Here is a 24,710-nt window from a genome sequence, read left to right on the forward strand (position 1 = left end):
AATGAACTACAATGATTAATAATTAACTAATTTAACAGAGCCTCGGGACCACCTCCCAGCAGCCCTTTGTGGAGATGCCTGCATATTAATCAAGTGAGGCGGCACTGCCTTCTCATCTCCGTTACAATATTCACTATTCTGTTGTTTCTTTGCTGTGTGCTTTATTTTCTTTTACTTTCACTTTGGTTTAATTTGATTATTGTGTTGATTTGCTTAATGATTGTTTTATTTATTTGGTCTTTCACGTGTGAATTGTATTTGATTTGATTTTCTGAGCCAATCACCAAATGGACACACCTGCCCCCGATCAGGGAAGTGACCGTGCTTCTAATCAGCCGGTCTTAACCTCAGCTGTGCTCCTCTCTTACAACTGGGTGTAGCCTGGATAAAAAGCACCCAAGAGCACAGATGGTTGTCTGAGATCTGGACCCGAGATCTGTGTCTGAACTTGAAGGTGTGAGAGGTTCCCCACCCCCTAATTAAATGTAAGGGGTAGCATAGTCAGGGCAGTGTCAGTAATTCTAAAAATCCAACTGCATTTCTATTACCTTACCTGTCCCCCTAATTATCCTTCTGTCTCTTTCCCTCTCCCTCCCTCTTTCTCTTCAGTGTCCAGCAGTCCTCTGTACAGTAGCTCTATCGTAGGGGGTGTGGATGCAAAGGAAGGAGAGTTTCCCTGGCAGGTCTATCTCAAAATCAATCTGAATTATGATCCTAGATACCATGTTGTGGCAGCTCCCTGATCAGTGAGCGCTGGGTTCTGACAGCAGCGCACTGCTTCAATAAGTGAGTCTCCTTTGTGTCAGATTGTATCTGAGCTCTATAAACATGCACACTGTTTCTGCTACTACTATGAAAACTACACAATTATTATTTGATAGCTGCATTTAATTATATAATAATAATTCATATTAATTATAATTATATTAATCATATAATTATCTCCTGTCTTTCAGACCTCATATCTTCAAAAACTCTCTGGTGCACCTGGGAGCTTACAAGTTGAGAAAACCCACTAATAATGAGAAAAGTCTTCACATGAAGAGACTCATCGTGCACCAGAACTACGTGGTTAATCAAACCCTCAAAGGCTATGACATCGCCCTGGTGGAGCTCTCTGAGCCGGTGTCCTATAGCTGTTACATCAGCCCTGTTACTCTGGCTGAGGCTGACGGTGATGACTTCATCAAAGGATGGGAGTGCTGGGCGACAGGCTGGGGGAGAATCAGAACAAACGGTAGGAGAACAACAAAGTGGTCAGATTTCTCAGGGTTGAATCAATTGTGTCATGCCTGCTGACATGTTTAATTCTGGCAGCATCATGTGAGCATGTATTTTGGTCCTGACAAATAACATAAGAAAAATGTAACAGAAATGTATAACTTCTGAGAATAAGGTGTTAATAATGTTAATGTTCACAGTAACACTATCCTGCACATTTCATATGTACTCTCTTGCATTTCAATATCTATCAAGCACTTCTATAACTTGCATATTAAAAATATAGTACATTTTATTTAAACCAATTTTATTTGTGAATATATATGTAGTTATATAACTGTAATTGAAACGCTTTATTTGACAATGTTTTGACAACATCCCCCAGACTCTACCAATTGATGTTGCCACAACATAATACTGTTCTTGTTCAATGCTATTCACTACATTATGTGTCTAATGATTTCAAATAGTGTCCTCATTTGTGAGTGATCCCGCTTCTAACCTTATTGAATACACCATGAGAGGATCTTAAGACAATGCCTTAACTAATGTCAGATGCTAAGCTTGTCTGCAAATCTGCAAATCCACCCAACTGCCTATAATAAGTGGATTTTCTCTTTTACCAATAACTGCTGCAGTTCTCAATGAGACATTTTTCAGATTTAAGATACTCTATCCTATGTACATCTGATATTTAACTGTACCTCCAGTGAGTAAAGTTAAGTAAATGTTAAGTAAAGTCCAATGAAAGCATATTAAAACCATAGGAAAATACTATAAGTTTAGAGTAGAACCTCAGTTAAAAGTTAAACCATGTTCAAAGTGTACAAATCCTGTGGTAAATTTATCAGCGGAAACATGCAAAACAGTAATATCAGACACAGGATGCCTATCAACAACTCTGTGAATTCACTCACTGGTCTCAAGGAACTACACAAGTTAGTCTCCTTCACCTGCTAGCTGTGCTGTAATTCAAAAGCAAGGTCTCAGTGAGACACTCTTCAGATTTATGTTCTACACCATTTACTGTACACCCAATATGTAACTCTGTATCTACAGTACTCCTTCCAGAGCCTCAGACTCTACAGAAAGTCAAGCTGCCCATTATAGGAAACAAGGACTGTCAGCATATGTACCAGAATAGGTGGAACATCAAAACAGAGATGATGTGTGCCGGGTACAAGGAGGGAAAGAAGGATACCTGCCGGGTAAGTCACAGGCCATGCTAGTCCCTCTATGTCTTTCAGTATTTCTCCTTTTCTTCCTCTCCTTGTTTTCCTGTGTAGTTATAACCACACTAAGGGATTCGGTGCCCCAGATTTGACTATAATAAATGCATTGAATTAGCACATCAGACCCATTTGAATCATCTCTGTGGTCCCCCATGAGACATACATGGGGTCCGTTGGGTGCTCATGAACGCATTCGATGGTGTTCAATGATTATCATAGCAACAACTTTATTCATTCAGTGGTTTTCTTGCTGTTGCACAAGATATATATATATATATATATATATATATATATATATATATATATATATATATATATATATACCAGCAAGAAATAGTTATTATTATTATGATTATCATTGAACACCATGGAATGTATTGATGATTACCCAACAAGGTGTGACTCATGCGGGCCCTAATAGACGATTCAAATGGTCTGATGGGCCCTGATAATATACATTAAATGCATTGATTACAGTGAAATTGGATGCACTGAGGGAAGGCAATGACTGAGCAAGGTGGTTCTTACCTGGAGAGATAAATGTAACCATATTTGTAATCACAATCTGAAATTAATCAATAGCCTCTCTCTCTCTCTCTCTCTCTCTCTCTCTCTCTCTCTCTCTGTAGGGTGACTCTGGGGGTCCTCTGGTCTGTAAGAAAAAAAGGGTGCCCTGAGTACTGGCTGGGGTCATCAGCTTTGGGGACGGCTGTGCATAAGAAGACTCTCCAGGGGGCTACACCCGGGTGTCCAGCTATCGAGACTGGGTCAAGAAGCACAGTGGGGTCTGAGGCCCCTACTGAGGACAGCGCCCCCTACCTGGCTGGCTTGCTCATTGCACGCTCTGCTGCACCCAGATCTGCTATCTGTTCAGACCAGGAGTTTATATCACCTGCACTGTTTCCCCTGTCCCCTTACTCCTGTGTCTCCCTATTGTGTTGTATGTGTTTACTACTGAGGGTCTCCCTGTCAAATTCTAAGTTGTTTTATTGGTAAGAACTTCAAAATTAAACTGAAAAGTGATAAATTACACTAATAACACTTTTGAGGAAAGACTATATTTCTGTGCCTCCAGATCCAACTCTGTGTTCATTCCTGAGGGCTGCCCTGCTCTCTCCTCTCCCACTGTGATATCAGCTGCTGCTCTTGGCTCTGCTCTGCTGTGAGAGATCAGTTGTACTGAGACTCTGCTGAACAGCTCAATAAAACTGCAAAGCACTCAAACACTTGGTCTGGGGCTGCATTAAATAATATGACAAATAATTATACTCAGCATGGGCAATTATAGCATATCTATACTTTGTACATCAGAGTAAATAGTAGTTTTGTTTTGAGAGGAAATGTTTTATTTTTATGTTAGGTCAATTTCCCATTCTGTGCTTAAGATGTGAAAGGGAAAAAAATAATGAAAACAATCGGTAATTGCTTTAAAAAGTAAAAATCATTGGTGTTAGTGGTCATAATAAACATTGAAAAACAGCCATGTTATAAAACCAAGTGATTAAATATTGAATATAAGTGTAATGAGAATAAGACCAGGGTTGTTCAAAGACAAATCAGCAACTAAAATGAATTAACACTTCGAAAAGGGGCAGAAAGGGCAAAAAAAGGAAAGACTTCTAGGATGTCTCTATTTCACGGCCGAGTCTCAGTGGCCCACCGTGTTTCTGTGGTGCCTGTGGTCCAATGCTTGCATGTGCGCTTCCCTCTGCCTCCATCTGGTAGAAATAATTAAAACAGATATTCAGTGTACAACATTTTTGGATGGACGGGGGTGGTCATGTAAACGGATGCTGAGCGCCAGGACATCATCATCTGTGTGGGAGGTGTAGTTCACCTTGGAAATGTAAAATATTTGTCCATTTGCACCTTCACCTATTGAAGAATCACCTTTTTAATTGCTTTCAGAAATCAGACTGTAGAGTAGATTGAATCAAACAGAGTCCTTATTCAAGCTGCTTGGAGAAAAGTAATACACACAGACACGCAGGTCTCTGTCCTTACTTCCCTAAAATCATAGAGCTTACATGATGTTATATACATACTGCGATATCCTGGACAGGGTGAGTTTGAACCAATAAGGGGGAGACAACTCCCTATCTTATGATATCCTCACTATCTTCCTGATTAAGCTTAAACACAATGTTTTCTATTTTATGCCCAAATATGGAGACATATGTAGCCATTTCGTTATTTATATTCCACACGTATCTAACGCATGTCTAGATAGGCAAAGGGGGGTTGTGTTCCCACTTCCCCATCTTCTTGTGGTTTTAATAGAATGTAGGTTCTGTACTATATTTGTATTGTGTGCAGAGAGATGCATCTGGTACAAACCGGTAGAAGCTGGTCTCATTATGTGCTCTTTGGTAACCTCATGTACGGATGAGGAATTTGGGCCCTCTTCACCTATAAACTTATTATCAATTACACATGTAAGGATTCAACACAAACATGTACAGTGAAACATTCAAACCCCTTTCTCCCAGTCTAAAAAATGTTTGGTCCAGAATCAACTGTAACCTACACAGTAGCCCAAACCCAAATTCCCAAACCAGATGTCATCCGATATTGCATCACAGTGGCACGGGTGAATATGCACAATGGAAGATCAGACCATGCCACCCCAATTTCATGTGTAGTGAGGAGGGGAACCCCACGGTCACCCTTTTCCCCATGCAAATACAGGTAGATACTAAATAACAGGGCACAAAGTCTGCCATCAATTTACTGCAATAAAAGAGGGGATTGTGGGAGTTAAATATTCTAAAACTATGAACTGCTGAAATCACCTTTAATATAGGCGATAAACTCACAACTATAAATACATTGTCTATACTAAAACCTACAGAAATACTCTAGTAAAAACCTATAACTAATTCCCTCAAACCAAATCTACAATACAAAAAGAATAAAAGTTCACAGTTCAGAGCAGTCAGAGACCATTTCAGAATGCAATGTCCCAATCCGTCTCTCTGTGCAGGCCCCCCTGTGCAGCGCTCCCCTGCTGCAGCTGCAGCTTTTTCTCTGCGGCGCAACCATTGGTGAAGGAAAAGAGAAAGATAAAACAGGAGGGGGAATCGGAACCAATGCATGCCCTGCTACAGATACATATTCCCTCCTCTCCCGTCTCTCCCTCCCAGCTGTCCGAGTCCAGTCTCCAGAGCGACTTCAACTGCAGAGGGACCCCGCCTCGCCAGCGCTGCAAAACAAGAGCAGAGAAAGTGCAATTGTGCGGTTCGTTTCAGACTTTGTAGTATTTTTCAAATGAATATCAAAAAGCACGTGGTGTGACTATCTATTGATTATCTCGAGGGGCTACTCAAGTACTGGCTCCGCAGCGATACTGATCTTCACTGGCTGGACCTCCTCACACCCCTGATCAGCAGCCCGACTCTCCTGTATCCCGCAGCTCTTGTCTCTGTGCAGCTTCCCACACTGCCCACCGTCTCCAACTCGCCCAATGTCCTCCTGGTCTGTCCTATTGCTTAGTGTTGTATCTCTTTCCTTAGTCCAAATGCCCTGTCAAATAGCTGGGAGCGCAATCAATCATGAGTGGGAGCAGATGGTGGTGGGAGTGCCCTGGGTTGGGTATAGGATGCCTGCTTAATTAGGCAAACATTAGGTGCAAAAAAAAACTCGTGCATATGTTTAAGAAAACGTGAATAATCAATCATTACAGTAATCAGTGAAATATAAAAGCAATAATATACACTTGAACAAAATAGAAAAATAAGTAAAAACAAGTTTATACAATAAAGTGGTATGGCACTTCTGTGATATTTGAAAAAGCCTTGGTGGTGTTGGCAAAGTCTGGAAATGTACAAGCTTTTTTACAGGACAATTTTCAAAATCTGGCTTTTATTGCATTCGTACATGCGTGTGATTGGGTCTGTCTTTAAGACCACCTTGGTGTTTTTTGTCTGTAATGCAGTAATGGCCATTGGTAGGTACAACAAAGTTATGCTTGCAGAGATCAGCTGTATTTTATTTTCTTCTTCTAGAATAGAAAAACCTAATCTTGAACCATACCTTATACAAAGAAATTGTTGATCAATAAATAAGGCTTTATTATTTTATAATATTGATAGTTCTCTACACGGGATGACATTTATGCACAAGATAAGAGGAAAAGGATTTTTTGGGAAATTATTTTCTGTGACTTGCTGGTTTCTCATGTGTGATTTTTAATATTTATATTATAATATAATAATAATATTTATACATTTTTATTAAAATACAAATTTGTATTTGTAAAAGTATTTGATCCCCTGCTGATTTTGTACATTTGCCCACTGACAAAGAAATGATCAGTCTGTAATTTTAATGGTGCAAATCAATTTATAACTTTTTTGAAATGCGTTTTTCTGGATTTTGTTGTTGTTATTCTGTCTCTCACTGTTAAAATACACCTACCATTAAAATTATAGACTGATCATTTCTTTGTCAATGGGCAAACTTACAAAATCAGCAGGGGATCAAATACTTTTTTCCCTCACTGTAAGTAGAAGAATACATGACTGTCTACAGTGCACAACCTTCTCTTTCCCTTTCTCTCTGCCTGTCTTACTCTTGTCTCTTTTGTGCAGAGTGACTCTTGGGGGGTCTCTGGTCTGTAGTAAGGGGAAGAGGAACAACTGGGTCCAAGCTGGCATCATCAGCTTTGGGAAGGGCTGTGGAGAACACAACTTCCCTGGTATCTACACCTGGGTCTCCAGTTTCTGCTGCTGGATAATGAAACACATATTGTTGGTTCCCACTGAGGACAGCACCCCCTATGTGGCTGGGCAGCTCTCTGGGACTGCAAACAACTGTAAACAATCTTTCCCATTTCCACCTTACCCATTAATATTCCTCTATTAAATACTTATAGATAGATGATGCATGCGTAGTACATTAACTATGTATAGGTGTGTTATAAACATTTATAGAAGGTGCTATAACTGTAATTATTGATCCTGAAAATCTTCTTATTAAAAGTGTTTTCCCTCAGGAACTCAGCATTATGAGTACAAGCTAGATCAATATTTACACTATTTCAATTATTTTATATATCAAACTCGTTTATACATTCACACACAACTTGACCCAGAACTGTGCAGATTCAATCTCATTATCAAAGTTATCACGAATGCATTATAATGGTCACTTTATATACCCTTTAATCAATCATCAAAACGTTCTTATTTGATAGAACACCCTTTCCAAGGTAGCCCCAGAGCACTTCACAGATTGAAAGAAGCAGTAGGCCCTACAAGATGTGAAAATAACAAAATAAATAATGCCTTTAAGCATGGATGCATAAGTGCTACACAGAGGCATGTTGTTTTAAATGTAGCATTGGCTCAGCCTTTTCAGTTAACCCTTGTTCATTTGGGGTCATGGGAAATAACCAGCGCAGCATGTCTCACCCCTCCACTTCTCCTACAGTCACACAGCAGTGTTTAGAGACTATGCACCGTGGTCAGTGGCGAGTCAGGGCGGTCAGTGTTTCCTTGTTTCTCAGCTGCTCTCCCATGGCCAGTTATCCCAGGCAGGGGAGCTAGCTCTCCTTTCACCAATCTGATGATGGCAACCACACGTTGTGCAACACAACCACACTGACTGTGGCAATACCAGAAAACTTTTACAACAGTCACAACATGTTCACGGACTTATTGTGTCAGACAGAGTAAAATCTCTCCCTCCTGCCCTTCCATCAGGATTTGTATCCCCACACCACACCTTCCCCAGAGCAAGCTATTCTTGGTGCTTTTCATAATGTAACCATGTTGAATGGAAGCCTCCTGAGGGGGCTGCTTCTCAAAAAATGGCACTGGTTTTCAATGCACTTTCACAAGCAGGTGGTTCTATTAAAACTACAGTTGTTCACAATACACGGAAGAGCACTGACATCAACCTTTTCTCTTTCTGCTCTGGAGATTCTGGCAATGACATAAATGCCATGTCTTGTTCCACTGTGTGGTCCATGTACCCAAATTGGCCCTAAAGCTTTTGACCACTAAATCCTTTCTCTGCGTGATGACAGATGATTCTTATCCTGCTGCATTGCACCAGAGGACAGTAGATGCAATGTGGATGAACACTTGAGGCCAAACAGAGTGGAGAGAATGGTTGGTCCTTTAAGTCCCATTTGAATTCAAATAGTAACCTCTACTGTTCTTTGGGTTTTCTATTCTTCAGTAAATAATATTGCATAATTCATTTTTTTCTCATTTACATATTGCGCAATATGTAAATATATGGACCCTGGTTCCACAATTAAACATTTCTTGTTGCTATAACATTGAGTGTGTGGTGACATGCTTACACTATTTACAGTAACAATGTTTCAAGTTGACTGCAGCATGTGGGAGATTGGATTTAAGATTTCATATCATATTGAAGCTCATACTTATTTTTTTTAAGCATTTGTTTAAATACTTAGAAGGTGAGCTTTTCATTTTATGACATTGTTGTACAATTTGATGCACTTATTTGATTTTGAAACATGTTTACTATATTTGCATAGTCATAGTGCCTTTTACAGTTGGCATGTGTCGTTCTGCCAATTGCAAGACTCTTCTGGGATTTCTGTTAACTGTTGTGAAATGAGAATAGCATTTTAGGAAATGCAGTTAAGCAATTGAGAAAAACTGTCATTGGAAATCATTGCAAATGTACTATATAAGACCAGTTTGTGTGTTTGTGTGAGTGTGTGTGTGTGTCAGAAAGAGGGGGTGGTCCATTACAGCCAGTTTACAATGGGGGATGAAATAAGGTAGAATAGCCTATGAGGAGCCATTCAATTAAAAAATAACAGAAAAAATAAATCATATACCAAAGTGAATGTATCATATAGCAGACAAAATATGAATATACCAAAATGTATATGCCATATGGCACAAAAGTATAAATCATATACCAAAGTGCATATATCATATAGCAGAAAACATAATTCATATACCAAAGTGGATATATCATATACCAGAAAGAATATGTCAAGTTGCACAAAAAAAATATATATACCAAAGTCACTTGGTGGAGATATTGGGTTGGACATGCACAGTGTGTCCAGTTGGTTAGAGATGAGAGCGGATCCTTCACAGGGTCACAGGCATTAGCTGCCAAAAGAGGGAGAAATCGATCTGGACATTCATGCGCAGGCATTAATCAAGATACCATTCATGAAGCCTAAATTAAAGTGTACACTCTGAGGCTAGTGTATACATTGTTTGCTATTTTGTTATTGTATGCTGTACTTTATTATAAATAGGAAATGCTTTTATCATGTAGGTGCTTTCAGAAGAAGGGTTAATATCACCCAAGGTGACCCAAAATCTCACTCGCTGCGAATTAAAGATTTATGATAGGACATCTAGTGCATCATGTTCATTTCTGTGGTGTAGGGCTAATCCCTGAAGCATGTTACTGACACACAATTCTAATAAAGAGAAGCTGTGTAAATGATTTATTAATCCCCTTATAATTGTTTGTTCTACTATGATACTATTAAACACAGGAGGAAAAAAATATATAAATATAAATATACAAAAAAAATACAAATAAAAATCTGTACACACATCGGGAATCGAGCCCACAAACACTGAATTCACAGCGCTGTTCATAACCACTGCGTCAACAGACATGAAGATTTGAAACTTGAAACTTGAACATACACCGATCAGCCATAACATTATGACCGCCTGCCTAATATTGTGTAGGTCCCCCTTTTGCCGCCAAAACAGCCCTGGACTCCACTAGACCTCTGAAGGTGTGCTGTGGTATCTGGCACCAAGACGTTAGCAGCAGATCCTTTAAGTCCTGTAAGTTGCAAGGTGGGGCCTCCATGAATCGGACTTGTTTGTCCAGCACATCCCATAGATGCTCAATTGGATTGAGATCTGGGGAATTTGGAGGCCAAGTCAACACCTCGTGATTCATCAGACCAGGCCACCTTCTTCCATTGCTCCGTGGTCCAGTTCTGATGCTCACGTGCCCATTATAGGCGCTTTCGGCAGTGGACAGGGGTCAGCATGGGCACCCTGACTGGTCTGCGGCTACGCAGCCCCATACGCAACAAACTGCGATGCACTGTGTGTTCTGACACCTTTCTATCAGAACCAGCATTAACTATTTCAGCAATCTGAGCTACAGTAGCTCGTCTGTTGGATCGGACCACACGGGCCAGCCTTCGCTCCCCACGTGCATCAATGAGCCTTGGCCGCCCATGACACTGCTTTTCCTTCCTTGGACCACTTTTGATAGGTACTGACCACTGCAGACTGGGAACAGCCCACAAGAGCTGCAGTTTTGGAAATGCTCTGACCCAGTCGTCTAGCCATCACAATTTGGCCCTTGTCAAAGTCGCTCAGATCCTTACGCTTGCCCATTTTTCCTGCTTCTAACACATCAACTTTGAGGACAAAATGTTCACTTGTTGCCTAATATATCCCACCCACTGACAGGTGCCATGATAACAAGATTATCAGTGTTATTCACTTCACCTGTCAGTGGTCATAATGTTATGGCTGATCGGTGTTCAATTCAATTAAAATAATTTAGAACATTACAAATACATAACTATAAAGTTATAGTTATGTATTTGTAATGTTCTAAATTATTTTAATTGAATTAATTGCATTTAAAAAATGAATTGGTCCATGCAGGGTAGCTCTTCGGAATATTGGGTGAAAGTATTTGAACAGATTCATTTTCTTTGCTCTAGCACAAGATTTTAAAGTTCGTCATAGAAATGCTTTTGCACATGTTGAACTTGTTTTCATTTCAATATGTACCATTTTTGAATTGAATCAATAAGTCTTTAAAAATTGAAACTGGATAGTACATTTGATGTAATGAAGAGCACGTTTACCTCTAAACGGTGTCTGACTCCATGTTTTGGACCCAGAAGGATTTTAGCAGTACCAAAACTGTTACAATAATAATTTGAGATAAGTGGCATTTTTAATGAAAGTTATGATTGAAACGTGTGTGTGTGTGTGTGTGTGTGTGTGTGTGTGTGTGTGTGTGTGTGTTTGTGTGTGGAGAGAAGAGAAGAGGGAAGTTGGTCTGTCGACACTGGATGTGTCAGTTGGTGTCTCCCTGTGACAGTTTGTGACAGTGAGGTGTATATTTTGCACAGTCTCTGGTGGGGTTTAGTAGAGTGGAGGAGAGTCAGACCACTGTGTCAAGTGAGAATCCAGGAGAGTTAAGATGCTGTTCTTGCAGCTGCTGTTTCTTTTCCTGCTCCTGAACACTTTTGAAGGTAAGACGAGAATCAGAAAAGATGACTGATTATTGTGATTATTGTGTGACAATTTTGTAGTTTATTACAAATGAACTGTGTGTTAACTTCAAAGGGAGCCATTATCTTATTCCTGTCTATATTCTGAGTGCAGCAATAGTTATCTCTCTCTCTGTCTCTCTCTGTCTCCCCAGTGTCCAGCAGTCCCTTATCCAGGAGCTCTATTGTGGGGGGTCAAGATGCAAGGAAGAGAGAGTTTCCCTGGCAGGCCTATCTCGAGATCAGTTTGAAGAATAAACCTGGATACATTATCACATGTGGCGGCTCTCTGATCAGTCAGCGCTGGGTCATCTCTGCGGCACACTGCTTTGACAGGTGAGTGTTTTCTGAAGAAATTAGAAATTAATAATTACTACTACATATTATAATTAAATTATTATTATTATTATTATTATTATTATTATTATTATTATTATTATTATTATTATCATCATCTCCTGTTTTTCAGTTCTCATATCTTGACAGACTCTCTGGTGCGTCTAGGAGCCTATAAGTTGAGTAATCGCACTCGTGGTGAACAAAGTCTTCACATGAAGAGGGTCATCGTGCACGAGAAGTATGTTGTTGACAAAATTGAGAAAGGCTATGACATTGCCCTGGTGGAGCTCTCTAAGCCAGTGTCCTACACCACTTACATAAAGCCTGTCACTCTGGCAAATGCTGATGGTGACTTCACCTTGGGATGGGAGTGCTGGGCGACAGGCTGGGGGAGAATTCGAGAGAACGGTAGGAGAAGCCGTCTTATTTCTCTAATTTGAAACACTAACAACACCTTCCGTCTGCAATAATGCTCTTTTTGACTTTATCTATGGGTAATGGTTTTGATGGGTGATACTAGGTTTGACACCATCTTTATTTGTGATTGATCCCTTTTGTTAATTAATTGAAGACATATATCTGTAATGATCATCTGGTGTCACCTTGTGTCACAATGGTGTCCCATGAGTTCAGTGTGCTTCCACTGTGCTATACTACGGAAGCCGAGAAGTGCAAAAGCAAAACAAACTCGTTAACAGGACGTTGCAGCGACCACAGGAGAGAAAGAGGTGGAAACACCTGAAACATGACAGCGGCATTGAAACAACAGCGACATCCCAGAGAAACAGCAGCGACATTTAAACAACGCGGGGCGGAAACAGGGTCCTGTGGCGGAAATAGGATTGTGAGGCGGAAATAGGATTGTGTGGCGGAAATAGGATTGTGTGGCGGCAAAGACATACTGCAAGAGCTCGCCTAGTTTCCCGATTGGGACCAAACTGAACTACATTAATGTATGTTAACCATTTAACTAAAATGAATAATGGTGCTATTACCATCAACATCAATTAATTGTATTATACTAATAATTAAATGCAACCAGTTGCTATTTACTTTCTATTTTGTTAATATTTAATTAGCCAGTATGTAAATACGAGCAAAGCAACATCCCTGTGTTCTGTAGTAATTCCGCCACATGATTAATCTCAGCAAAGGTTTAGCTAATGCAACTTATAGGTAAATATACTGTTCAGTTTAGGTGGAATTTGGAAATCCTGTTCTGTCTCAAAGCGTCCCTACAATTATCTGGAGCCATATGGTAGCCCTAGTTACTGATGTATTTAATTGCAGAGCTGTATCCTGGTAATGGGCTATTAGCTTAATAATACTCTTGAATAAGTGTTTATTATTATTATTTAGTTAGTTAGTTAGTTAGTTAAATGGTTAATGTACACATTAATGTAGTTCAATTTATTCCCAATCCCATTCGGTCTCATGTCCTCCGATTAATGCTGGGTCACACTACACGATTTTAAGCCCAATTTGAGCCCGATTTGGCCCTCACGACACATCGGCACTGATCGTCACAAGCAGCTGGTCAGGGCGTCGCTGCCGATGGTTGTGCACTGAGAGACGGGCTGATACGTCGCTGCCTCTGATCCGATGGTAAGCTTAAACATGTTTAATATTTACTCGTGATCAGCAGCCAATGAGAGCCGAGCTGATGAAGAAGAGAAAAGAAACTGAAGAATAACCATGACAGGAGAATAAGATTTTCATATGTATTTATTAAAATACTTCAGATATCAATGGTTGTTTCGGCGCAGGTTATTTTAAAATACTCTAATACAGGGAAAATAATATTTTCAAATACCAATTAGTATCTGTAATTGACCAGGTCTGCACTAAATATCGCCCCTACACTGCACTGCTCAGCTCACACTGTGTTATGGATGAGCTGTGACTGGTGCTCAGTGCAGCTCTCTCTCATCCTCTTTTCTCTCCGCTTTGTGTGTTTGTCCCACATGAACACGGACAGCAACAGCAGTCTGTGCTCGTGTTCTTGTTGCACAAATTTCCGCAGTGCACAGATCTGCAGACATCCACTGATCCCATTGGTGGAGCAGCGCAGATCTGTGCATGACTGCGGACATCTGCACTTCACGAATGTGTACTGTAAATGTCCAGTCCGTGTGTGTTGACTTTTTCTCTGTGTGGATCACTGTGTTTCTGGAGGCTGTGACGCAGATCCACGACACGGGTTTCAGATCAGTGCAGTGTGTCCCTGTACTGAAGCGCTCGGATGGTGACCCTAAACATAGCAGAGATTGTCCACAAACACTGAGAGCAATGTGTCACAATGGCAGAAATGGGAAACTAGGCGAGCTCTTGGAAAATGTCTTTGCCACCACAGAATCCTATTTCCGCCTCAGCTATTTCTGCCACAGCACCCTGTTTCTACCACGCGTTGTCTAAATGCCGCTGCTGTTTCTCTGGGATGTCGCTGTTGTTTCCAATGCCACTGTCATGTTTCAGGTGTTTCCACTCCTTTCACTCCACTGGTTGCTGACGTGTTTTCAAAGTTAGCGCCCCTCTCTCTCCTGTAGCAGCAGCGCCTTCTTCTGATGCTGCTGACGTGTTTTCAAATGTTACAGCCCTTTCTCTCCTGTGGTCGCTGCAACGTCCTGTTACGAGTTTGTTTTGCTTTTGCACTTCTCGGCTTCCGTACTATACCACACTAAACCATGGGAATACCAATTATACACCCAGAAAAATATCTCTAAGCCTGGTTTACAATTGCGAGACCAGTGTTCATTCATAGTCCAGTGTAGGAAAGCCCAATGAAACCAGGTAAAAACCATAGCAAACCCCTGTACGGTTAGAGTAGAATCTCAGTCAGCCCACATTCAAAGTGCACAAATCCTGTGTTAAATTTACCAGGGGAAACATGCATAATATAGTAATATAAGACACAGGATGTCACTGCTTGTCAGCAACTCTGTGAATTCACTCACTGTTCTGAAGGAACTACAACAGTTAGTTTCCTTCACCCGCTAGCTGTGCACTTCAGATTTAAGTTCTACACCATTTACTGTACATCCAACATGTGACTCTGTTTCTGCAGTACCCCTTCCAGAGCCTCAGACTCTACAGAAAGTCAAGCTGCCCATTATAGGAAACAGAAGTTGTCAGCGTTTGTTCAGGAATTTCTACAACATCAAACCAGAGATGATGTGTGCCGGGTACAAGGAGGGAAAGAAGGATACCTGCCAGGTGAGCTACAAGCCAGATGATGAGTTTCTGTCAAGCAATGTCCCTGTATGAGGTGGTGCTAACTGAGGGAGATACACCATAAAAACCAAAAAACCAAAAAGTCAAAATATGAAAACTAAATCCAACACAACTCAGTTGCTCAGTTGCAATTAAATCATTTTTTAAGAGGTATTCCACAGATAAAAAAATGTGGGGTGAAAAGAATTTAACTGTATTTCTCTATGTCCTGCATTTCCTGGGAGCTAGGTACCAGACTAATTTTGACAAATGCCTGCAACCGATGTGATTAAGTGTGTAACGTGTGTCAGCTTAATTAGCGCTACTAATAGTTTACCTTTTAAAATGGAAATTCTCACAAATGTCGGTTTGAGTTTATCTTATTCACTAAGAGTTAAAAAATCCTGTTTCTGCAAATGTTCTAGTTTGGGATTTCAAGTGAAGTAATGTTACTTAAAGTCTGGCTGGAAGATGTTGCTGTGCCAAGGAGGGGGGCTGCTCTAGTATTTGCATAGAAGGACAGAGGCATGCTGGGAACAGCCCCCCCCTACCCCCTTTAGAATATTGACTGTGGTTGACAGGTCTGGTGCTGACATTTCGTTCACGGTAGCAGGGGGTGCGGACGGTGTTTCGTCGGCGGGTGAAGTTGTGTTCATCAACTTAATATTGTGTAGTCTTCAATATATTTATGGGTTGTCTATAATCTAGATGCATTTTAGTTGGGTATATCTACACAATTTATTTAAGATTATGTACAAAAACAACAAGTAAAATATACACAATAAAAATGCTTATAAATTGTTGCCACAAGAATGGCAAAACCAGGGTTCATCCTTCTCCCTAACTCTCTCCCTACCTCTCTCTTTCTCTCTCTCTCTCTCTTTCTCTCTCTGTCTCTCTCTCTCTCTCTCTCTGTATATATCTTTTCCTTTCTACCTTGTTCTTCCTCTTCTTGGTTTGCTGTGTAGTTATCACCATACTGATGTATACGGAGGGAGGGGAGTCCCTGTGTGAGGTGGTGTTTACCTGGAGAGATACTGAAATAAAAAACAACAGCTGATTGACTCTCATAATCACAAACGTAATCACAAAAATAATGTAACTGACAGCCCCTCTCTCTCTCACACACTCTGCAGGGTGACTCTGGGGGGCCTCTGGTCTGTAGTAAGATAAGTAGGAAGAGATGGGTTCTAGCTGGCATCACCAGCTTTGGGAGGGGCTGTGCCCGACCCAATAACCCTGGTATCTACACCCGGGTCTCCAGCTTCCGAAAATGGATAAAGCAGCACAGTGGTGTCTGAGGCTCCCACTGAGGACAGCGCCCCCAACCTGGCTGACTGGCTCACTGCAAGCTCTGCTGCACCCAGATCTGATATCTGCTAAGACCAGCAGTTTATATCACATGCACTGTTTCCACTGTACCCTGCTCTTTTCCTGTGTCTCTCTGTCCTGTTGTTGCATATTTCTTACAGAGGGACTCTCTGTAATTTTCTTTGTCTTTCACACCCTCTCTCTCACCCTGTTTCTCTTTCACTGTGTCTCCAGATCCGGTTCATTCCTGAGGGAATTGTGTGTGTGTGTTGGAAAGGTCATTTGAATGTGTGACGCCCCCCACCCCCCCATCCCCCGGTGTCTGGACCTTGACTATACCTTGACCAAGAAATTTGGACCCTGACACAAAATAATTGACTACCCCTGCTTTAGACAGACATATCCCCTAGCTCTTATGTGTCCGTCAATAGTAGCATATAGGGAAACCAAACAAACAAACAAACAAAAACATGAAAACAAATATAAAAACAAACAAACATCTACGATCATCTGTCCCAATAATAATAATACGTAAGGAACAACACATCAAAATGCAAAACACTCAAAAAATCAATTGGCACACCAATCCTCCGGATGTACAATTAGAGAACACAGTCATCAGTAGTTTTCGATTAATGCAGAAAAATAGCAAATGATATTAATAGTGCCCTATACTAATATTTAGATGTATACATTATTATTAAAATACAAATTATTATGTTAAAGTGTGCTTTTAAACTATGTATACATATTTGTAAATGACCTTAATATAAAGTGTTAACTAACATTTTCATGTGCAGATGTACAGGATAAACAATAACTTTTATAACATCCTCTAGGAATGTTTGTAACACATCTATTCATAGGTAATACACTAGGGCTACTTCATCTATCTATCAGGGGCTAATGGAGGGATTTTAATGGACAAGTTGTAAATCAGTGTTGCATAGCTAGTAGAGCTTCTTAACTGATGTAGTTTAAAGCTCTATAGGTGTTTTACATAAGTGCAATGTAAACAAAGCACAACAAATTTAAACTAAATATACTGAGCTGACTTACAGAAGACCCCACAGTCCGAATCTGGGGTGCCCCTGGCTGTTTCTGATTAATAATGGTTCTGCAAATCTCTTTAAATTAAACCGATCAGTTCATGGTAGTTCTTGGTAAAATGATGCCCTCTAGTCATATGTAAAACCACTTGTACTTTATAATCTTTGACAACTGAAGAGCAAGCCCTGACAAATTATCAATCACATTTTAATGTTTACTTATTACTGATTACTTTAATGGTAACACTTTACAATAAGTACCCCTTATTAAGTAATTAGTTAACCCCATTAACTAATATGTTAGTTAACATGAAGAAACCAGTAACTAATGCATCAACAAGTCATGAAAAGTAATTCCAGTAAATAACTAAGTAATGTGTTAACGGGTTCTTGTCACAAGCTGTCTGAAGTCTGATTGGTTACTTGCCTTTAGGAGGTGAGACAAATACAATGCGACTGATTGGGTGATGTATTCAGAAGTCCAGCTCTCTGGCTGTTACTGTGCTTAATCCTACCTTCAAGGAGTAAATTATCCAATCAGGAAGGAAGTAGTTCTGGAGTTTTAGAACATTATGCAAACAGACGATCGGCTGCAACATCTTCATCGTCAAACAGTGGAATATAAGTAAAATATACTGTTTTATATATTTACATGAATACATACTGGCATTAATAACCGTACGTATTACATTTCCATTGTGTTTTCATTGTTCCAATGTACATTTGTAATACATAAAATGGATATAGCATGGCTTGCATAATCTTGCATTTGAATATGATTATTAAAATATAAATAAGGAAATAATTTCCCTCAGTGCAGAAAACAGTGCAGCGCCTAAATGTTAGTCTGTTGATGTTTCTCTCCTGAGACTAGGTTGCGTTATGTATACAAGCAGGTCCTACTTAATGCAGGGGCTTACAGGGGCTCGAGCCCCAGGGCCCAAGCCAGCAAAGGGGTCCTTGCGGCTTGGGGAGAACCCCAGGACAATTACTGGCGCTATACTTTGAAATCCCCCCCTTCCCGGACCAGACTTTGTCAACCCCTCCCCGGACCACACTTAGTCAGCAAGCCCCTACACCCCCCGAACCCACTTCCTCAGCACACCTCCCCCCCAACCCCCGGACCCCACTTCATCAGCAGCCCCAGCCCCCGTCTCAGACAACTATTTGTCAGCAGGAACCACCCCACCGCCCCGGTGCCATTCCATTTCGGGTGCCCCCCACCGAGCTCATTCATCCACCCTGACTGAGCCCCGTGGCCCAATATGGTTTAATGCGGGCCTGTATACCAGTATAGTTCAATAAATTAAATATAAAATATAACATTTAAAAACACTGCCTAATAAGCATTTGCAAACCATTGTTTTGGAATGGACAGTTTCCACTTTACCACAGGTACACCAATATGTGTTAACCCTATTAAGACCCTATTAATGTTACTAATGCATAAGGGGCACTATTAATGCATTGGTAAGTCACGAAAAGTTTCCACTACATCAGGCACTTCCAAAGGGGTTAACTAATTCACTAATTAGCTTACGTAAGCCAGTAGTAAGGCATAAGTCATAAATGTAAAGCACACCACACACACAGATGAACCAGATGGTACCCACCCTTCTCAACCTGTTTTGCAGAGGAAGATGGCAGCATGGAGTTCAGCAAGTAAGTAAGTCCTACATCCATTAAAGCCCTGTTCATTTATCTCAACACTTACTATTACAACTTTGCTGTGAGAATATACTAATTCCTGTTAAATATTTGGGCTAAGTCAATGCCCCACAAATGAATAAGGATCTCATTAACCATGATGCACAAAGGTCCCAGAAAACATCTAATAAACCATTTGCTGATTAATTAGTTAACATGAATAAGCACTGATCATGTTATTAAAAATATCATTTTGTTCCTTTATGTTAACAAAGGTATTTCATGTTATTTCATTACATTCGTTGTGGAAAATCTGGTGACTATTTTGACAACTCTTAGGATTAACAAAGATCTAAATATGTCATCCTTGATCCTTGAAATTAGTAATGTTTATTGATGTTAACTAAGTAATGTGTTCAGCTGAGTTACTGCCTCATAACTTTATTCAGACATGAAGTCATGCAGTCATTAATTCATTCAGTTACCTTTACCAAATTACTTTTCATGACTTGTTGATGCATTAGTTACTGGTTTGTTAAAGTTAAGTAACATATTAGTTAATGGCTGATAAGGGGTACTTATTGTAAAGTGTTACCACTTTAACTGCCCCCTCCCTCCCCTGCTAACACACAATGTTGCCACATAACATAATTTACATTATATAATGTTGTGGCAACGGTGTATGTTTGACTCTCTGTCTTTCTCCCCCCCCCCCAAAAAAAAGTGCACAGCAGTCCTCCACGAGTTCAAAAGTGGGGGGTCAGTCAGTCAGTCTGCACACAGCAGCGCATTTGCTCCCTGATCAGTGCACCTTGGGGTCTCTCATACAACTGTGATTTTGTTACCTCTCTCTCTCTCTCTCTCTCTCTCTCTCTCTCTGCAGACCCTGAGCAAGAGTCCTAAAGGAAGTGCTCCTACTGGCGTGGATAGGAAATGCTGAGTAGTGTGCCCTCTCTCTCAGAAAACTGCAAGGTCAGCTTTAAAATTTCTGACACATAAGGATGAAATGCTAAGTTGGAAACATCTGCAGGTACAAGAACTCTCTCCCATCCATCAGGAACCAGAAACAATGGAAATAAACAAACGTAATGTAAAAACAAGAATATAACCAATTCCTTCCCTGCCAATCAGCTGATCAATAAACGAATAAAGAGCAGTCACACACCAAGCGTTTGAATGCTCTGTGGTTTTATTGAGCCTGTTAAGCCACAGTCACAGTTCAACTGATCTCTCATAGCAGAGCAGAGCCAACATTTATATTTAACATTTAGATTTAGATTTAACATTTATATTGAAACTAAAGATTTATTTAAAACCTAAATATGTAATTTGTGACTCAGATAATTCAGATTAAAGTTAAATATTTATTTCAAAGTTAAATGTTTAATTTGCAAAGCCCATATTTAGGATTTAGCTAAATATGTTGTCTAACGGCAAATATTTATTTTTCAAAACAGAGATTTAACATTTGTGTGCTTTGATTTACATTTGGCACCCCATATTTTCTCTAATCTGAAACTTTCTTTCATTAAAAGAGACAGTGAGAGAGAGGGGATAATGGAACAGAACATCAAGTCTGTTTACATGTTGATATGTATATGTTTGTGTATATGCATGACTGGTCATATAGAAACTGGTCATATATGTTGTGTTTTGTGTCCCTCTCTGTATTTGCTGTGCATTGAGCTGGGGAGTCAAGAGGGGTGCAATCTGTACACCTCAGTAGAAATTGTGCATGTTGGTGTGATTTTTTATCCAGGGCAGGAAGTTGGAGACCTGAGTGAACACTGTGGGCTTCAAGGGAATCCTGCAGCCTTCAGGTCCATAACTCACAATACCAGCCTGGACCCAACGGTCATTCACAATACAGACCAGAGGACCTCCACTATCCCCCTGGGGAGAGAAAGAGAGAGAGAGAGAGGGAGAGAGGAAGAGTTACATGCTCTCACTTTCAAATTTCTGCACACCTCCTGTCTTCCCACAATAAGAAAGCTTTTGTCTGTGTTTTATGAAGGCAGCGAACTGAGCTAGTCACGAGGAAGCAGTGAGTCAGGTGCTTCCTCCTGTTAAATCACCCCCATCCGGGTCTGGGGAGGCATAGCAGTTTAGGGTGGTTCCTCACTGCACCACCCAGGATGCTGTCACAATACATACATACATACATACATACATACATACATACATACATACATACATACATACATACATACATACATACATATACCGCTGGTGATTTAGGGCAAAATGGGACTAATTCTGATTATATTATACAATATCTCTAGCTCACCCTCAGCCCTTCTCCAGTACCCATCCCTACAGCTCCTCACAGTGTTCCCACAGTGCCCCTCTCCTACAGCCCCCGCACTCACCACACAGGCGCCCTGTTTCTCTGTCCCAGCACAGAGTGTGTGAGCTGGCACAGAGTCCCAGTATTTCCTGCATTGATCGCCTGTAAAAACAGGAACCTTGACTTGCTGTAGAATCTTGGATTTTGGGAGAGATTCTGCAGACAGAAAAATAATTAGAATTAAGAATGATATACATTAAAAAAAACAATGTATATTTTGTCAATTTTTTGTCAGACTTTTTGTAAGTTCCTGATGTTTTTTTTGCAATTAAAAGTATGAGGACTCAGTAGAAGTTACTCTTACCTGCTGTGGCCTACTCTTTTACTAAAGAGAGTCACTTTTTAAAACATTTTTTACTTACTTTAATATCTCTTTTTTGGGGGGGTTGCCAATTTCCTTTCCATCCTTGTTCAATTTAGAATCAACAACCCTTTCCACACTGATAATGAGGTAGGGAAAGATTTCACAAAAAACAAAACACAAGAAAAGTTTGTCCATGCTTTTGCTGCCACTTACTATTGTCTTCCGTTAAGCCCCAGCCGGTGATCCAGCACTCCCCCCTGTTGGAGAAATCCTCATTTCCCCGGGACAGATCGACTGGTCTGATCACTGCATTCAAGGACTGTTTTTCACTCAGCAGCACCAAGGCGATGTCATTTCCTGCATCATAGTGGCGGTACTTCTCATGCTTGATGACTTTTTGTATCTTGATCATTTTGTGTTGTTTTCCGGTCAAGCTGATCTCCCCCAGGAGCACCCTGGATTTGTGCTGATTAAAAGTTCTGAAAATCAGAAATGTGAGATAGTGAGAAACACAGTCCCAACCTGGCTGCCCCTTCAATGTCACGTCTGAACTAAGCTGTTGCATCCCAAGTGCGTTTGTCCCAAATTCAACTCCAACTCTGTGTGCGAAATGACTTGCTCCCTCAGCACGGGAATGGGCCACAGGACTCAAGCAATTTGAATCATAGTCATTCCTGCACAGATTTATAATGTCAAAAGGGCCTGTGATTCTGTACAGAAATTAGTATATTTGTGTCACATCAATTGTTAGTTTTAGAGTCTTGTTTATTGTTCAATCGATTATGTAAATCTTGAGTTTGATGCTAAATCCAGCACTGGGTTAAAGTCAAATAGTGATTAGGAAATTAAGTGCTGAAGACCTGAAAACCCTAATTATGCACATATGAGTCTGGGGTTTCTGTTTTAGGAGACATGTGGGTGTGACGTGTCAGACCAGAGGAGACGCTCACCCATCAAAGCAGTGCGCTGCAGTAAGAACCCACTGGGCGCTGATCAGGGAGCCGCCACACATAGTCAACCATTCGGAATTATCAGCTTTTTTCACAAAGACCTTGAGATAGGCCATCCAGGGCCACTTTCCTTTTGTCGCGTCATGTCCCCCCACGATGAAGCTCCTGAACTGAGGACTGCTGGATACTGGGGAGAGAGAGAGAGAGAGAAAGAGAGACCACAAGTTAGTCACTGAAAAAGTTGTCAGGTACTTTGTGTAACTGTGGAGGTGTGGGAAATGGAGGCTGGACTTTAAGCACAGTGCAGTGAATTAGCCAGAGAGATATCGACTCTGGTTTCCTGTCATCGCTACATCCTGTGTTGTGTAAGAATGAATCAGCAGATGTGATGGTGGCAGGTCACACGTATCAGGGTGATCATGATGTCAGACAAAAGGTCTCTGTGAGGCTACATCTAATGTGCCCAACTCCAATAAGAGTTGAATGTTTCTGAGGGTCTGAACTCTATGCCAGCTTCCCCTACTAAATTTAGCAAATGATTTTGGCCCTTTAAACAATGTTTTACTGTGGTTGTACCCTAGTTTTAATGTGTTTTTCCATGAATTACCCCTGCTTCCTGTGTGCTTTACTACACCGGAATAGGAATAAACCACAGTCTACTACATTAAACAGAAATAATAATCATGGTCCAGTGTAGTAAAGTGCAGTAAAGGCTGAGACCAGAGGAAACTGAACTCGAACTGTGGTGCCATGACAGTGAACGCAAACAAATCCAGTGGTAAATTCAACAAGGAGCACTTGCATTAAAGCCAGTATGCTCTTTTTCCCTTGCTCTCTATCTTTCTCTCTCTCTTCTCTCTCTCCTGTTTCACATGTTGCACAAACTCTGCAGTTATCAGAAGCCCAGCAGATGTCAAGCATTTGTCATGAATTGCCTAACATTCTCCTCTGCTGTTCTCTAGTTTCATTTTATTGTGTTAATTTGTTGCAGTTCCTGTTGATTAAACATTTGTATAAGAGGCAGTAGGAGAGAAAGAGATGGACAAGGAATACCAGAGCAGAATAATAACTACAGCTCTGAAACATTGATGTACTCTTTAGATTAAAAATAAAATAAAAACCTTTCCATCACATATCAATAAATTTAAGAAAACGTATAGACAAAATTGACCTAATTCTAGGTACAATAAAGCAGGGACACCTAGTCAACTCAAATTCACTTCAAATTTGGATTTCAAACTTACCTTCAGGAGTGATCAGGAGCAGGACACAGAACAGCAGCTGCAAGAAAAGCATCTTGACCCTCTTGGTTTCTGGATTCCACTCTACTGGACCCCACTGGAGACAAAACGCTTAATATAGACCTCACTGTCACAGGGAGACACCCACTAACACGCCCACAATACACAACCCCTCCCCTATCCACACACATACAAACATACACACAAGCAAACAGTGCAGCTACAGTGAAATTGTACTTCAATCTCTTACCCCTGTTTGGCCTGTTTTATTGTCATTTAGTTTATCCCCCTCCACTGGTTGTAAACTGGGTATTCTACTTTCCTCTTACTCTGTTCCCCTATGGGGACATTCTGCTGGGAGAATTCTGCTTTCATTGTAACCTGTGGCTGGTTGACCTGCATTGTGCTCCCTGTTACACAGATCTTTATGAGCCATCTTGGACAAAGGCATCCTCCAGATTAAACAGATGATCTTAACAGATCTCTCAAGGTGTTCCTTATTGTAGGAGAGGGGAATTCGCTCACCACTGGCACCTCTGTTCATGGCAGTTCAGCTCTGCTTGGTGGCCACAGTGATACAGTGGTGGGAGGTGT

The 24,710-nt window shown here is 40.7% G+C and overlaps 3 protein-coding genes across 4 annotated transcripts; 2 read left to right on the top strand and 1 right to left on the bottom strand.

Moving 5' to 3' along the window:
- The first annotated feature begins 404 nt into the window (after nt 1-404).
- Nucleotides 405-3,656, top strand: LOC136768026 (serine protease 27-like). The gene is made up of 5 exons (XM_066722083.1): nt 405-485; nt 610-786; nt 957-1,237; nt 2,281-2,429; nt 3,083-3,656. Exons 3-5 carry the CDS (start codon nt 1,039-1,041, stop codon nt 3,128-3,130), a joined length of 396 nt encoding a protein of 131 aa, XP_066578180.1. The 5' UTR covers nt 405-485; nt 610-786; nt 957-1,038; the 3' UTR covers nt 3,131-3,656.
- Nucleotides 3,657-11,548: 7,892 nt separating this feature from the next.
- LOC136768839 (serine protease 33) lies at nt 11,549-18,388 on the top strand. Of its 2 annotated transcripts, none has more exons than XM_066723219.1 (5): nt 11,549-11,700; nt 11,874-12,054; nt 12,188-12,465; nt 15,122-15,270; nt 16,404-18,388. In XM_066723219.1, exons 1-5 carry the CDS (start codon nt 11,649-11,651, stop codon nt 16,566-16,568), a joined length of 825 nt encoding a protein of 274 aa, XP_066579316.1. In that variant the 5' UTR covers nt 11,549-11,648; the 3' UTR covers nt 16,569-18,388. The 2 variants fall into 2 exon arrangements, with proteins under 2 accessions (XP_066579316.1, XP_066579317.1); XM_066723220.1 differs by lacking the exon at nt 16,404-18,388 and adding an exon at nt 16,236-16,324.
- A 2,057-nt stretch (nt 18,389-20,445) lies between these two features.
- LOC136768840 (tryptase-2) lies at nt 20,446-24,196 on the bottom strand. Its single transcript, XM_066723222.1, has 5 exons — nt 24,120-24,196; nt 22,876-23,062; nt 22,139-22,404; nt 21,644-21,777; nt 20,446-21,167 (listed from the first exon to the last, which is right to left on the bottom strand). The coding sequence occupies exons 1-5, from the start codon at nt 24,169-24,171 to the stop codon at nt 20,994-20,996; spliced, it is 813 nt and encodes a 270-aa protein (XP_066579319.1). The 5' UTR covers nt 24,172-24,196; the 3' UTR covers nt 20,446-20,993.
- Between the last annotated feature and the right edge of the window lie 514 nt (nt 24,197-24,710).

This window comes from Amia ocellicauda, chromosome 14 (genome assembly GCF_036373705.1).
Source record: "Amia ocellicauda isolate fAmiCal2 chromosome 14, fAmiCal2.hap1, whole genome shotgun sequence".
NCBI classification, from domain to species: domain Eukaryota; kingdom Metazoa; phylum Chordata; class Actinopteri; order Amiiformes; family Amiidae; genus Amia; species Amia ocellicauda.

Coding starts and splice junctions, on each gene's coding strand:
- LOC136768840 (XM_066723222.1), bottom strand. CDS start 24,171: ATGCTTTTCTTGCAGCTGCTGTTCTGTGTCCTGCTCCTGATCACTCCT. Junction 21,778..22,138: donor GGGCTTAACGGAAGACAATA/GTAAGTGGCAGC, acceptor TTCTGTCTGCAG/AATCTCTCCCAAAATCCAAG. Junction 21,168..21,643: donor AGAAACAGGGCGCCTGTGTG/GTGAGTGCGGGG, acceptor TTCTCTCCCCAG/GGGGATAGTGGAGGTCCTCT.
- LOC136768839 (XM_066723219.1), top strand. CDS start 11,649: ATGCTGTTCTTGCAGCTGCTGTTTCTTTTCCTGCTCCTGAACACTTTT. Junction 12,055..12,187: donor GCGGCACACTGCTTTGACAG/GTGAGTGTTTTC, acceptor CCTGTTTTTCAG/TTCTCATATCTTGACAGACT. Junction 15,271..16,403: donor GAAAGAAGGATACCTGCCAG/GTGAGCTACAAG, acceptor CACACTCTGCAG/GGTGACTCTGGGGGGCCTCT.
- LOC136768026 (XM_066722083.1), top strand. CDS start 1,039: ATGAAGAGACTCATCGTGCACCAGAACTACGTGGTTAATCAAACCCTC. Junction 1,238..2,280: donor GGGGAGAATCAGAACAAACG/GTAGGAGAACAA, acceptor CTGTATCTACAG/TACTCCTTCCAGAGCCTCAG. Junction 2,430..3,082: donor GAAAGAAGGATACCTGCCGG/GTAAGTCACAGG, acceptor CTCTCTCTGTAG/GGTGACTCTGGGGGTCCTCT.